The sequence below is a fragment of the Salvelinus alpinus genome, chromosome 1 (genome assembly GCF_045679555.1).
Source record: "Salvelinus alpinus chromosome 1, SLU_Salpinus.1, whole genome shotgun sequence".
In the NCBI taxonomy this organism is placed as follows: Eukaryota; Metazoa; Chordata; class Actinopteri; order Salmoniformes; family Salmonidae; genus Salvelinus; species Salvelinus alpinus.
Genome location: NC_092086.1, coordinates 57608459 through 57624841, shown reverse-complemented (window position 1 = coordinate 57624841; position 16383 = coordinate 57608459). Strand labels below are relative to the sequence as shown.

The following is a 16383-nucleotide window of genomic DNA, read 5'->3' as shown; positions in this document are numbered from 1 at the left end:
AGTTGTCAAACCATGGGTTGAATTATTAACTTGACTATGAAAGTAGCTATGCTCAATCAGATAAGACTGTAAAAGTTCCACAAACAGTGGGGTCCGTTAAACAAACCAGCCTACAGTGCTTAAATAGGTCTATAGGCCTACATCTCCCTAAACATGTCTGATCTTGGAAATTATGTTTAGCACATGGATAGAAAATACAGAAGCAATCTAAATTTGCACAACCTCTGCAGTTGGGTCAACCTCAAACTGATAAGCTGTACAATAATGTGTGATAAATTGGGTAACACTTTACTGAAGGATAATACACACTTGTCATATGTATAAACTGATTATATCTCAGTATCATATATTAGGGCTATAATGCAATAGACATAATAGGCAGTTAATATCAGACACGTTGAAATTGAACCAGTTGAAAAATTGCCATAGAGAATGAACATTACAACCAACCTTTCTGAACGCGAGAAAAATACAACCCTCAAAAAATAAAACACTAGGCAAAAAAATACCTAGTAATTTGAGACAGCAGCCCTTAAGTCAACAACCTGACACAGTACACTGTAACGTTGCCCTTTGAGCCCCCTCCCCATTGATAAGCAGACAGACACCATACAGGAATATTATCCAGTGACTATCCATTTATTCATCCACTACTATACTCTAGTTGTTTTCTTAAGAAATTCAAGTATTTATTGGGAACACAAGTCAAAGACGTTTCCTAAAATATCATGACAATTTTTTTTTCTTTCTTCAAAACATCAGTTTCATATTAAGAACAATCAAAAACACAAGTATCAGTTTTTTCTCCCGCTTTTCTAACATCTACATTCCCAGGTGTAGTCTCTCTCCCGTGCCAATTGATGGCACAAACGAAGGATAGACTTGCTTCCTTTCCTTCAGTAGGGTGTATGTCTCAAACGGCACCCTATTCCCTATATAGTGCACTACTTTTGACCCTCAAAAGTAGTGCACTAGAAAGGGAATGGGGTGCCATTTGGGACAGATCCTAGATCTGGCCTGAAGAGAACTGGACATGTGAAAGCAACTCCCCAACTGAGCTTCTCTCTACTACATTGCTTTAACCCGTCTTCTCCTGTCAGTGCCAATAAAGGGAAGAAGGAGATGATGAAAAGCTGCTTTAAACTATTTAACTGCCAGAGGAAGCTCCTCCAATGAGGAAGATGTCCTTATTGGCTTCTACCTCAAGCATAGCTGGGTCATATTCCTTAATGCACACTGTAGGAAAACATTTTGCATCAAGTTTCTTATTGGACAAGTTCAAGTAGTCCCTCACAGTTTTAGTCTTTTATTTTTGGTGCCTAGTGAATATGACCCTGCTATAAAGGCAAACAGAGACGAGAGGACAGTGTGAGGGGGATAGAGAGAAGAAAGGAGGGTGTGAGGGAGAGAGAGAGATCTCTTCTAAAACCCAGCCTGCTTGGGCTCTCTACTAAAGACAATAGCCAACTTGTGAAACCCCAAAAAACTTTTTTAAATGAATCACATCACAAAACAGTACTAAATAAAAACACATTAAAACAAATAATATTTCCTAAAATCTAATTAACATCACCACAAGGAAGGTTTGTCCATGGCGACAACTCCCATTGCACTGTATCCAAATCCTCTTCCTTTTTTTTTTTTTAATCATAAATACACACATGCAGGTTTAAGTGAAACATTTTGGCAATCCCCATCACCCCCTAGCCTACACTGCCAATAGCACCATCAAGTGGCGGGACAAGGGCCTGACCACTGCCATGACAGCAATGCCAACAAGCACAGTACAGCGTCTTCAGGAGCCTCATTTTAGTTAGTACTAGCTCCAGTCAGAGCTTCAGCGCACAGAGCTTTGCGGTTCCTCTTTGTGGGTAAAAAAAAATTGAGGCACAATGTTATTGGTGAATAATATCTGTGTGTATTTGTGTGGTCGGGTCCACAGTATTTGCAATGGAACACCTGAGCCGTGAACTCAACTGGAAATAAACCAACAACCAATAAAGGAAAACCAAAACACAGCAGCATTTCACCAATACATTTCAACAAGCTGTTCTTCCTGCCATCTGTCCCTCATCCTCCATCCCTCTCTCTCTCCAAGAGGGAGAAAGGAGGGGAGTGACAGAGAGAGGTTAGGGACAGTGATTTAGTACAAAGGAATGACATCACGTTACAGTACGTAGTAGTGGAGTTGGGTCTATGTACACTTTACCCAGTAGACTCTCTCTGGGTTCCCTTTTTGACGCCAACTGTTTGAGGTAATGAGATCATTGAAGTAGAAAACTGCACATTCCCTTAAACTCTACACACGTGAGCACACACACACCAAATGGCTGACTACTCAGTACATGGGCACGACATGTGCTCAAGCTCAAACTGCCACTCAAAGGAGCTAAATCAAACGATAAATTAAAATATAAAATAATGATTTTAAAAACATGGGCGAGGCTCCATCTACCTCGAGTTCCAGAAGCTCCTCCCCTGCTGTGGCCCCACCCAATCAAAGAACCCGGTCAATTTGTTGTCTTGGAAATGGTTTGGTCTTATGGACAAGGGCAGATTGGGAGGGAAGACTCACAAGTAGCACGGAGTGACGCTCAAGGCCAGAGGTTGCATTGTAGCGCAGATCTAAGACCAGTTTACCGAAGATATTGAGAATGGGTACAGGGAAACTATCAAACCAAATCAATAGAATCAATGATAAAAGGTAGGGTCATCAATGTGACATTAACATGCCTAAGTCACTGAGCGCACAGGTAAGAGAGTACGGTATCGCCAGGAGCACATTGCTTTTCATCATATTGCACGCGGCTGGAATGACTTAACAGAGCAAAACAATTATTCAACATAAATAGTAAAACAGCTATTCCTTTGTCTCTCCGCCATCAACCACATTGGAGCACAACACAACCAACTACAACTCTTCTAGTAATAAATGTTTCCAATAATTTTCCTCTTCTGCCACTCTTCGCTCTTTCTTTATTCCTTTTTTTAAATTCAGCAGCACATTTTAGTTTTCAGAAATGCCTATAGCGTTGGTGTCGTCAAGTCTTCACCAGTGTCAATAGTAGTTTTCATAGTTGAACTGTAGTTTTCATTGAAGGGAAATGTAGTTTTCATTGAAGGGAAATGTAGTCTTTAGTAAGTGAGCATTTCCCCTGACAGACACTGTTCTTCTCTCGGAGAGGCTGGCGTACGGTTTCATTCACACCTCCCCTTCATCCAAAGAAACCCAAGCCTATCTCTATTATATGGACCAAAGCAAGTCTTGTTCTTTTTATCAAACTGAATTTCCCACGATTCCTCTTGTACATGAACGACACTCCCCTTCATCTCTCCTCCTTCCTGGAGACTTTGGAGGAATGCCACGCAGTAGACCTGAGAGAGACAGAGAAAGATAAACAAAGAGAGATGTAGATAGTACATGGCAAAACAGTATTTTAAGCTGCATGTATGTTAGTTGTGTTGGTCCATCCTTCCCTTGGTGTTCCTCACCTGATGAAGGTCTTGAAGGCGGCACTCTGGGGGTTGATGCACAGCGGCACTCGTTTCCCCTGCTGGTGCTCTGATATGAAGTGATGGATGAGCTCTGATAGAGCGAGAGAGAGAGGAGAGATTGCGAGAACGAGATCGCAACAGGCCATCAATTTCAATAACAAGCCGGGTTGGAAAAAAGACAGAGGAGAACTTACGAGAAAGAGGAGTAGAGGGAAGAGCACCAGATAGCTCCTACCTTTGCCCTGCCAGACAGAGAGCAGGCTGTTATCGTAGCTGTGGCTGAAGTTGCGGTCGGCGGGCGGTTCAAAGTCCCGCGTGTACACACGCCCGCTGGGCACCGAGTAGCAGCACTGGCACATGCACGTGTGGTAGCGCAGACGGCCCTCGTCCAGGTAGGGGTGGGAGAGGGCGTCGCTGCCCGAGATCCGTTTGGCCTGAGTCGCACACACATAGAAAGTTGGTCCCCCTCTAATCTTGTATTTTCTCCCTTACTGTAGCTAACTACATTTTCCAGCTCTTGCTTAAATGTCCCTATTAAAAAGAGGAAGCCTTTAGAGTGACAGTTCTCTATAGACTTCTGTCTGTACTCACCGGATCAAACACCAGCATACGACACAACAGGTGCACGGCCTCGTGGGTCGCCCCGTCAGACAGCATGTATAACACAGAGAGTGACGGCTGAGGGGGAAGGGGGGGGTAGATTTTACTTCATGAACTGCTGCACCTAGTTTTAGGTAAGGATTGTGGGTAGGGTATAGATCATATCTGGGCTCGGTTTCCCAAAAGCATCCTAAGGCTAAGTTCACCAATGAACTTAGTCTTTCAAGATGCTTTTGGGAAACTGGGCCATGAGCAGTAATATTCTGGCACCCTTGCACGTTTCTCTATTTCTTCCAAAATATTTTTGGGGGGTATTAACATAAACACGTTCGGCATCTCCTGGCTTGCACGCACAGCCTACAATCCAAGTACAAAAAGTACAAGAAATGTATTTAATAGAGTAGTCCTTATGTTAGGCCCTGGTCTGGCTATGGGCTAGACCAGCTCATTTAGCAGACAAGATTTGCTTAGAATTCCGTGGCATTATTTTAAAGTATGAAGAATACAATTGAACATAGCTGAATATCATAGAAAGCATATTTCCCCCCCCCCAAACAATTTCAGAGGGAGTGACACATGCAGCTATTCTGTGTTGAGCCGTTAAAGAAACGGGTGCTCCTATATGTTTAATTTAGAGTTATTTATGCAACTTTTGTTGTGATAAACTTTGAATAGATTACAAATCTAAACATACAGCCTAAGGCTGCATGATGGGACTAATGATGAAAAGGCATGAGCTCTGCTCCTTTCGCAGGCTGCACATACTTCATCAGTCTCTCATTCACAATGTAACAAGCACTTCATAATATTCTGATCCATCAGACTATTCTTCATTTAAATCTGGTCTTTACATATAGCCTACTAATATACACTACATGATCAAAAGTATGTGGACACCTGGTCGTCAAAAATCTAATTCCAAAACCATGGGTTTTGGTCCCCCCTTTGCTGCTATAACAGCCTCCACTCTTCTGGGAATTCTTTCCACTAGATGTTGGAACATTGCTGCAGGGACTTGCTTCCATTCAGCCACAAGAGCATTAGTGAGGTCGGGCACGGATGTTGGGCGATTAGGCCTGGATCGCAGTCAGCGTTCCAATTCGAAGTTCTTCCACACTGATCTCGACAAACCATTTCTGTATAGACCTCACTTTGTGCACGGGGCATTGTCATGCTGAAACAGGGAAGGGCCTTCCCCAAACTTTTGCCAGAGAGTTGGAAGCACAGAATCGTCTAGAATGTCATTGTATGCTGTAGCGTTAAGATTTCCCTTCACTGGAACTAAGGGACATAGCCCGAAACATGAAAAACACCCCTAGACCATTATTCCTCCTCCACCAAACTTTACAGTTGGCACTCTGCATTGGGGCAGGTACCGTTCTCCTGGCATCCGCCAAACCTAGATTAGTCCGCCGGACTGCCAGATGGTGAAGCGTGATTCATCACTCCAGAGTACGCATTTCCACTGCTCCCAGAGTCCAATGCGGTGAGCTTTACAACACACCAGCCGATGCTTGGCGTTGCGCATGGTGATCTTAGGCTTGTGTGCAGCTTCTCAGCCATGGAAACCCATTTCACGATGCTCCTGAAGAGCAGTTATTGTGCTGACGTTGCTTCCAGAGGCAGTTTGGAACTCGGTAGTGAGTGTTGCAACCGAGGACAGACTGTTCTGTGAGCTTGTGGCCAACCACTTTGCGGCTGAGCCGTTGTTGCTCCTAGACGTTTCCACTTCACAATAACAGCACTTACAGTTGACTGGGGCAGCTCTAGTAGGGCAGAATTTTTACGAACTGACTTGTTGGAAAGGTGGCATGCTATGACGGTGCTACGTTGAAAGTCACTGAGCACTTCAATAAGGCCATTCTATTACCAATGTTTATCTATTGAGATTGCATGGCCGTGTGCTTGATTTTATATACCTGTCAGCAACAGCTGGCTGAAATAGCCGAATCCACTATTTTGAAAGGGTGTCCACATACTTTTGTATATATATAGTGTATGTGTGGAATTACTTTTGATTTAGAATGGCCCACAAAAAAATATAATACTTGTAATCTGTTGCCTGCAAATGAATAGCAAATGGACGTTACGTTTTATTATGCAAGAATATGTGACGCGTCCATAAGACTAGGGGAAGCTAAGCTTTCCCGAAAGTAAATTGATTTCACAAAATTATATAGAGAAATAAATAAAACAATAAAAAAATAGGTGCTAAAGCATTGATTTGCCATGCATTGAACATTATTTTTTGCTAACACTGATTTGAGTTATATTGTTAGCCTAAATTATGACTATCCAATCTATTCATCACATTACGAATAGTAAGTAGGCTCTCTTACATAAGTCTGCAAATGCGATTTTGCATGTAATGCTCTTAATATAAAAGGTGCATTTTTAAATGGGGGAAATGATCTTCCCCTAAGTTAACTCACACGCCGTCTATGTATGCCAGGTGGGCTACACCGCTTGTAAAGCAGATTAATGTGCGTCATTTTAAGAAGTGAACAAGAAATATTGCATCACAAGTAAGCTGGAATCCTCTTTTAAATAATGTCCAGTCAAAAGTCTTTACACACGCGATTGCGCAACGGCCGGGCGTATAAAAACACGTTTCACTAGGCTCTGTAGGCTATGGGCTCTCCAACCGTGTTCCAGGGGTCCTATGCCTAGGCTAGGTTTGGAGTTATTTGGCCACTTTAGTTGTGATACAAACCTTAAAACATATAGGCCTATGGACTTAGCTACATGGTGTGTGACTATGACTATCATGCACCCGTCGGAACAAAGGCGGGGGAAAAAAAATCAATAATACATGTCATCATATGCACAAATAGCAAATGGAGGACACTTTTCCTACAGTTCATTTTCATACCAGCCAGGTAGGCCATACTCCTGTTGTAAAGTGAAGCAATGTGCTTAATATTAGGAAAGTTGAGAAATAAATAGTAGGCTTAGCCTACAGAAATCTGATGGGATCCTCCCTTGTCGTTTTAATAGAGGCCTTCAAAACTCTATTTTCTCACGCAACTGCATAGCCTATAGAAATGTTCATGGGCTCTCATGAAGTGTTCGATTTGATTTTTGATTGCATTTGCATTGACGTCAGAGTGATTAGAAGAACAATAAGTGCAGTTAGCAAGTTCGGTAGGCTACTGATGACCATCAGCGGCAGCAGAGAGCAGTTTTGGAGAAGCCTAGTTATCGTGACTAAACAGTCACGTGGAATTTGATTGCAGTCATGACTCGTGACCGCAGGTGTGGTGATAATATGGTCACAGTAACAACCCTAGTTGGAAGTAAGGTGTTTTCATTTGTAAAGTGCAAGTAGGGGAATATTTGACCACATCTGTCTCATAGTAGTAGTAGTAATACAAAATAAAGGTCAGATCAGTTAGTGAGTAGTGAGGGGGTAGTACCGGTTTGTGAGGTCCTCTCAGGATGTGAGCTCTTGCCCCCTCACAGGCAGATGCCATGGCAGAGAGAGGAGGGGTACCCAGCAAATCAGTGATCAGATCCAACTGAGGGGTAGAGGGAGAGAATAGTGAGTGAGGGTGGGAGAGAGAGAAGATTTAATTTGACAACAAACCTAAATAAATAAAAACCGACCATCCACAAGTGCCAAAATTTCGATACATTACTTGATTATTAATTGTTAGATAAAAGTTTTTAAAAATTGCCAAGACAGATTACACCTTTAGATGGCTTTCCCTCCTTCCTCCCTCCCAGGGTTCTGTGCCCCCCACCCCTCTACTAGGGCTGTGGCGGTCACAAAATGTAGTCAGCCGGTGACTGTCAAGCAAATAACTGTCGGTCTCACGGTAATTGACCGTTAATTAACAAACACATTTCGCATCTCCTGGCTTCCACACAAGCCACTGATGCAGATCTTTGGAGCATCTACATTTTAAAAGGTTTAGAAATCCATGTAATATAGCCTACACCTTCACAAGAAATCAATTATTTATTTTAGACAGGTCTAAAGAAGCATGATATGTTGTCTATTTCAGAAGAACAGAATACTCTGAGTTGTCCTTATGTTAGGTCCTGATCTGGCTATGCCAAATGGCTGTAGGCTACACTAGTTCATTTAGCAGACAAAATTTGCTTAGAATTCCGTGGCATTATTTTATATTATGAAGAATACAATTGAACAAAGCTGAATAAAATAGAAAGGATATTTTCTCCAAACGATTTGAGGGAGTACCCACACATTAAAACTATTCTGTGTTGAGCGGTTAACAAAGCAATATACTCCTATATGTTTAATTTAGAGTTATTAAATGTAACTTTAGTTCTACAAACGTTGGGCTAAATATTTCGATTTTTAATACATTGCAAGGCTGCATGATGCAAATAATGATGATTTGAAAAAAGTTGCTAGAAAAAAGGAAGGCTATACACACTTCATCAGTCTCTCATTCACAACTTGACAAGCACTTAATAATGCCTCAAATTTCACGACGGCATCCCCTTTGTTTGGCCGTAATACACCCTAAAAAAATCCATGCCTTTAGCGGCCAGTGGCCGTTGTGCCCCGAGTGCTGCTTGCACCGATGCACCTCACATTGCATCACTCACATTGCTCTCCATCACGTGATCGGGTCTTTCTCACAGGCTACAAGTGAAGACCGACACATCGGGGACGCAACTGCGCACGTCCTTATCCAATTCCGAAGTGCATATTAAAGATAGTGGAAGAACTGTCCACATTTACTTTGTCAGCCAATAAGATGAGAAGCCCTAACGAACAACAAAAGCACTAGCCTATGCCAATCTGCTATACCCCCATAGTACAAAACTATTCTATTCGTGCGAGAAATACATAAAAATAATCATGTTTTACTCGATGTGGCTGACAACAGATCAGAACATTTAGCTTAAAATGTTGATAAACTATTAGGCTATTTCGTCACACACGGCAGTAGGCTATAAGCGCGAATGTTCCAATAGCGGGAAAACACCATTCTCAAAAGTGACCGCAAATGTGATTATGCATGTAATGCTTTTATGTATGCCAGTTAGTCTCCACACCCCTTGTAAAATTAATTAATGTGCTTAATTTTAAGAAGTTATTTAGACACTTTAGTTGTGACACAAACCTTATCAAAACATATAGGCCTATGGGCTAAGCTACATGAGGTGTACGACTATGATTCGAAAAAGTCGCATCATTCACAAGTGATAATATATGTCACCCATCAGACTATTCTTTATTAAATCTTGTCTTTACATATATTAAATAATATACAGTACCCGTCAAAAGTTGACACCTACTCATTCAAGAGTTTCTTTATTTTTACTATTTTCTACATCGTAGAATAATAGTGAAGACATCAAAACTATGAAATAACACAAATGGAATCATGTAGGAACCAAAAAAGTGATAGATTTGTTTAAATACACTGCTCAAAAAAATAAAGGGAACACTTAAACAACACAATGTAACTCCAAGTCAATCACACTTCTGTGAAATCAAACTGTCCACTTAGGAAGCAACACTGATTGACAATAAATGTCACATGCTGTTGTGCAAATGGAATAGACAAAAGGTGGAAATTATAGGCAATTAGCAAGACACCCCCAATAAAGGAGTGGTTCTGCAGGTGGTGACCACAGACCACTTCTCAGTTCCTATGCTTCCTGGCTGATGTTTTGGTCACTTTTGAATGCTGGCGGTGCTTTCACTCTAGTGGTAGCATGAGACGGAGTCTACAACCCACACAAGTGGCTCAGGTAGTGCAGCTCATCCAGGATGGCACATCAATGCGAGCTGTGGCAAAAAGGTTTGCTGTGTCTGTCAGCGTAGTGTCCAGAGCATGGAGGCGCTACCAGGAGACAGGCCAGTACATCAGGAGACGTGGAGGAGGCCGTAGGAGGGCAACAACCCAGCAGCAGGACCGCTACCTCCGCCTTTGTGCAAGGAGGTGCACTGCCAGAGCCCTGCAAAATGACCTCCAGCAGGCCACAAATGTGCATGTGTCTGCTCAAACGTCAGAAACAGACTCCATGAGGGTGGTATGAGGGCCCGACGTCCACAGGTGGGGGTTGTGCTTACAGCCCAACACCGTGCAGGACGTTTGGCATTTGCCAGAGAACACCAAGATTGGCAAATTCGCCACTGGCGCCCTGTGCTCTTCACAGATGAAAGCAGGTTCACACTGAGCACATGAGCACATGTGACAGAGTCTGGAGACGCCGTGGAGAACGTTCTGCTGCCTGCAACATCCTCCAGCATGACCGGTTTGGCGGTGGGTCAGTCATGGTGTGGGGTGGCATTTCTTTGTGGGGCCGCACAGCCCTCCATGTGCTCGCCAGAGGTAGCCTGACTGCCATTAGGTACCGAGATGAGATCCTCAGACCCCTTGTGAGACCATATGCTGACACATGCACATTTGTGGCCTGCTGGAGGTCATTTTGCAGGGCTCTGGCAGTGCACCTCCTTGCACAAAGGCGGAGGTAGCGGTCCTGCTGCTGGGTTGTTGCCCTCCTACGGCCTCCTCCACGTCTCCTGATGTACTGGCCTGTCTCCTGGTAGCGCCTCCATGCTCTGGACACTACGCTGACAGACACAGCAAACCTTTTTGCCACAGCTCGCATTGATGTGCCGTCCTGGATGAACTGCACTACCTGAGCCACTTGTGTGGGTTGTAGACTCCGTCTCATGCTACCACTAGAGTGAAAGCACCGCCAGCATTCAAAAGTGACCAAAACATCAGCCAGGAAGCATAGGAACTGAGAAGTGGTCTGTGGTCACCACCTGCAGAACCACTCCTTTATTGGGGGTGTCTTGCTAATTGCCTATAATTTCCACCTTTTGTCTATTCCATTTGCACAACAGCATGTGACATTTATTGTCAATCAGTGTTGCTTCCTAAGTGGACAGTTTGATTTCACAGAAGTGTGATTGACTTGGAGTTACATTGTGTTGTTTAAGTGTTCCCTTTATTTTTTTGAGCAGTGTATATATTTTATATATGAGATACTTCAAAGTAGCCACCCTAGGCATTGACAGCTTTGCACACTCTTGGCATTCTCTCAACCAGCTTCATGAGGTGGTCATTACTTTAAGACATGAAGATAAGTCAATCCAGAAAATGTCAAGAACTTTGAAAGTTTCTTCAAGTGCAGTCGCAAAAACTATCAAGCGCTATGATTATCAAGCGCTATGATGAAATTGGCTCTCATGAGGACCGCCACAGGAATGGAAGACCCAGAGTTACCTCTGCGGCAGAGGATAACTTCATTAGGAGTTACCAGCATCAGAAATTGCAGCCCAAATAAATGCTTCAGAGTTCAAGTAACAGACACATCTCAACAACTGTTCAGAGGAGACTGCATGAAACAGGCCTTCATGGTCAAATTGCTGCAAAGAAACCACTACGAAAGGACACCAATAAGAAGCATTCCTCATGAAGCTGGTTGAGAGAATACCAAGTGTGCAAAGCTGTCAACAAGGCAAAGAGTGGCTACTTTGAAGAATATAAAATATATTTTGGATTTGTTTAACACTTTTTGGGTTACTACATGACGTGTTATGTCATAGTTTTCATGTCTTATTATTCTACAATGTAGAAAATAGTTTAAAAAATAAGAAAAACCCTGGAATGAGTAGGTGAGTGCAAACGTCTGATTGGTACTGTTTGGATCGATACAGGGGCAGGGGGGGAAATACATGTCATCTATGCACTTAAATAGCAAATGGCGGACACTTTCCCCGTGGTTCATTTTCATGCCAGCCAAAGATAAGCAATTGGCTTAATATTAGGAAAGTTGAGAAATAAACAATATAGTAGGCCTAGCCTATAGAAAGCGGATGGGATCTTATTTTTATTAGAGGCCATCAATGTTGCGCAACAGGAGCTCATGGGCTCTCATGAAGTGTTTGATTAGATTTTCGATTACATTTGCATTGATGTCAGAGTGATTAGAGGGACAATAGAGTGCTGAGTACCAGGCAGTTAGCAAGTTTGGTAGGCTACTAATGACCATCAACAGCATCAGAGCTTGGAGAAGCCTAACTCCCGTGACCAAACGGTCACATGGAATTCGACTGCCTTCATGACTCGTGACCGCCGATGTGGCAGTAATATGGTTCCCGCAACAGCCCTACCCTCTCTACCTGTTGTATGGGGCTCTGGGCCTGGAACAGGATGCGTCGACCCAGTAGTTCAGCGAAGATGCAGCCCACCGACCAGACGTCTATGGCAGAGCCATAATGGCGGCTGCCCATCAGCACCTCAGGAGCCCGGTAGTACTGAGTCACCACCTCCTGGGTCATGTGACGAGACTGGTCCGGCTCCTCCACACGTGCCAGCCCAAAGTCACAGATCTGAGCGAGAGAGAGGGGGAGGGAAGGAGAGAGAGAGGTGAGTGGAAGAGGGGGAATTTAGTTACATGATAATAATATACACTGAGTATACAAAACATTAAGAACACCTGCTCTTTCCATGACAGACTGACCAGGTGAAAAGTACCTTTGATGTCACTTGTTAAATCCACTTCAAATCAGTGAAGAAGAAGATTTTTAAGCCTTGAGACACGGATTGTGTATGTGTGCCATTCAGAGGCTGAATAATGGGCAAGACAAACTATTTAAGTGCCTTTGAACAGGTTATGGTAGTAGGTGCCAGGTGCAACAGTTTCAGTGTGTCAAGAAATGCAAAGATGCTGGGGTTTTCACACCTAACAGTTTCCCATGTGTGTCAAGAATGGTCAACCATCCTAAGGACATCCAGCCAACTAGACAACTGTGGGAAGCATTGGAGTCAACGAGGGCCAGCATCGCTGTGGAATGCATTCAACACCTTGTAGAGGCCATACCCTGATGAACTGAGGCTGTTCTGAGGGCAAAAGGTATGGGGGGGCAACTCAATATTAGGAAGGTGTTTGTAATGTTTGGTATACCCAGTGTAGGTTGACCACTGTAATTACAGCATAATACACTTGTAGGTTTGTCAAAAGGTGTATAGATTATATTCTTCAGCCCATATTGATCTGTACCAAGTAATTGTTTTCTGTGCCCGGCATCATGCTTTTTCACACACAGATTCACACATTCATACATGCGGACACACGCCTAAACAAACGTGTACACACACAGTTACCTTGAGCAGGCAGTTGCTGTTGACTAACAGGTTCCCAGGTTTGATGTCCCTGTGCAGGATGCCAGCAGAATGCAGGTACTTCAGCCCTGAGAGAAGGAGAATCACTGTTACTCATAACGGTCCAAATATAGCCCCTAGCCAATTCCCCTTCAGTGTTTGCAGTCAATGACAACATGAATCCATCAATATGGCTCCATCACACGAAACAAGCTGGCTCCTTTAAACCTGCAAACCAAGAAAGGCTAGGGGGGGGGAAAACTCACAAATGGGTTGTTTTTGGGCTCAGGAGTCAAACTTTAACCTTGACTTCCAACTCCTTTTCAACACTGCGCCTTTCCCTACTCCTCCCTCTGTCCCACTCACCTCTGAGGATCTGGTAGAGGAACACTTTGATGTGGTCGGTGGTGAGGGGCTGGGGAGACACGATGACTTTGTGGAGGTCACTCTGCATCAGCTCAGTGATCACGTAGCTACAGTCAGGCATTGCCCGTGGTCAAGGAAACAACAGACGTCTATAGGGTGTGGCTGGAGCACATAGATGGATTATTAAGCATTCTATCTATAGTAAAGTTAAAAATGTAGCTATCTATCATAACACAAGACTATCCCTAATGGTATCATCTCGGTTGAGGTTAATCTTGATGTAGAATGTATTATGTAGATTCAGACTGTTTTGAAAGGAGGAGGACATGATAATACATAGACAGAGAAACTGGGACAGAGAAAGTGCACGAGTGAACAATGGCTGACACATAACAGTCATGTGTGCAAGTGTGTGTGTGTGTGCGCACGTGAATGTGCATGTGAAGGATACATTTCCTCGAAGCAGTCGATCTGCGGAGGCTGCAGAATGTCCAGCGCTGACAACACCTGTAAACACACATCATCATCATCACCCTTCTCGTTGTTTTAATGATTAGAGCTCTAAAAGACAAAACAGACAGGCGAACGGTTAAAAGCAGTGAGTGGCCATCCTATCGTTGGCCGTCATTTCGTGTTCATTTTCTGATGATTGTACACGTTGAATCGCCACCGTTTGTCAACACTCAGCAAGTGATCTAGCGTTCACAGCCGACATTTGATATGGCACTTCTCGTCCTCTAACTTCACAGTGCTATTTGTAGAGCTAGCCTCTGTATGGAAACATATCAATGAGCAGTGGGGAGACGCATCGCTGTGTCTTATGCCTCTATTATGGATGCAATGGCACCTTACTCCAGAGTATAGGAAATAGGGTGCCATTTAGGACGCAACCTGTGTGTGTTGTGCAGTCCTGTGTATAGATGTACTGTTCTTACGTTGTCGTGTTTGAAGAAGCAGAGCATCCTCAGCTCTCTGAAGACCCTCTTACAGGAGACTAGGTTCTGGAAGACATTGGGCATCTTCTTCAGGGCTACCTTACGCCCGTCACGAGGGTCTGTCACTGACCTGCAGGAGCAAGATGGGGGGGTCTGTTAGCACTGGTCACCAATGGGGAGGGCACGTGCATGCGCATACACAGTATGTCTATTTCATTCCCTTGTGGGATACACACACTTTTTGGAAAGGAAAAAAGACATGCAAAAACTCACATGGAAATCAGACTTAATTCTCATTTGAAATGGCACAACTTACCAGACCACACCAAATGCGCCATAACCGATAGGTCGATCAGGCTCCATCTCAGCAGGGCTTGGCACTTCACTGGCAGGACTACTATGAGGCTGTGGTACAGCGGCCCCGCCACCGGTGCTTCCCCCAAGAGACGTCGGGTGTCGAGGCGTCCCCGCCGGGGCAGTGGGTCCAGTTAGACTCGGTGTTGCACTGAGGCCCGTGGAAGTGGATCCAGTTGAGGTGTTGACGCAAAAATACTTGTTATGCCCCAACTCAGATCCGGGGAACAGGTTACCACATACTGTCTGCTGCAGGCCTGTACCATGGAATGCCATTCTATTTCAAACCCCTATCAGAAGGGTTCGTTTTGGAGCTATGTCTAATAATGTACTCGCTTTGAGCGTTGCATGCATTACATATACATGATCCGAGAGCTTGACTTCAGTATTCTATGCAGGCATGATTGTGACTCTGTTCCTTGCTTGTAGAACATGCAACAGAGAATGTAAACCATGTCTTATATGGTTAGCAGCTATCTTGTTAGCTATATAATAACAGGAGCAGTGTTATTTAGCTTGCTATTAGACTATTGTCGTGGAATCACCATTATTGGCTTTAGTAACGTTAGGTCACGACAGAAAACCAAAGATATAACGTCAGCAATGTGATCGAAAACACCGTCGGCTCCAGAAATTCCTGAGCTATATCGACACAAACGCTATCTAATTGACCAGAGATCACATAATCAATCAGTCTGGCTGGGGAAAGCAATGCCTACCACTGTTAATACATTTGTGCTTTCTGTTTTGTGGCCTAATTTTACGATGTGTAAGAAGTCTCCCCTTATCTAACAATGCTATGTTACATTACCTGGCTACCAGCTCGCGCTACAGGAGTTTATTGCCCGGGCTCAGATAGCTACCTTTGTCTGGTTGTTAACTAACGAGCTAGCTAAACCGAAAAGTACACATACCTGTGTTTGCATATAGTTAGCGGAGTAATTACACTAGCTTATTATATAGCTAACCAGTTGCAGAGGTAGCCAAATAAAAAGTAGCAAACGCCCGGTTCTTCCAACTCGAGATGTCGGTCAATGAAATTCAGATTCGAAGAACGTTAGCTAGCTGGCATTAGCCCGAATGCTAACCAGCTGTTCCATGGCCCATATAGACAGCCGGGTATTTAGCTAGCAGACTGTCGTGACCTATATATTTGCTTTGACCAAAAACACTTTCAGTAGACGAAACGACATGAAAAACCAACTAGCGTAATTCGCAGCGCGAGGAAGTTCTCTTTTGATTTTACACAACGAAAGTCAGTTTTACATCACTAACGTTAGCTAAATAACGTTAGCCGGGGTTGCCAGCTAGCTAAGTTGCTAACAAGCTAGCCCTATCATACCTAATGATAAAAATGAAAAGTGCCAAGAGAGATTAAACCAGCTACTGTGTGATATATTTCATCGCTCTTCTCTATATCATCTGCTAACCATGTCTTCCGAATGATCCCTTTCTTTCTTGGAAATCAGCTGTTTGAAATAGTGAGTAGGAGGAGTTGGGGGGTGGATAGCAAAGGACAGGAGAAAAGGTGG

General features: G+C 43.7%; 1 protein-coding gene across 1 annotated transcript; it reads right to left on the bottom strand.

Moving 5' to 3' along the window:
- Positions 1-267: 267 nt before the first annotated feature.
- Positions 268-16333, bottom strand: LOC139581604 (serine/threonine-protein kinase NLK2-like). The gene is made up of 11 exons (XM_071411555.1): positions 14814-16333; positions 14498-14627; positions 14014-14069; positions 13563-13669; positions 13200-13285; positions 12215-12424; positions 7512-7613; positions 4087-4173; positions 3731-3929; positions 3493-3586; positions 268-3375 (listed from the first exon to the last, which is right to left on the bottom strand). Exons 1-11 carry the CDS (start codon positions 15125-15127, stop codon positions 3327-3329), a joined length of 1434 nt encoding a protein of 477 aa, XP_071267656.1. The 5' UTR covers positions 15128-16333; the 3' UTR covers positions 268-3326.
- Between the last annotated feature and the right edge of the window lie 50 nt (positions 16334-16383).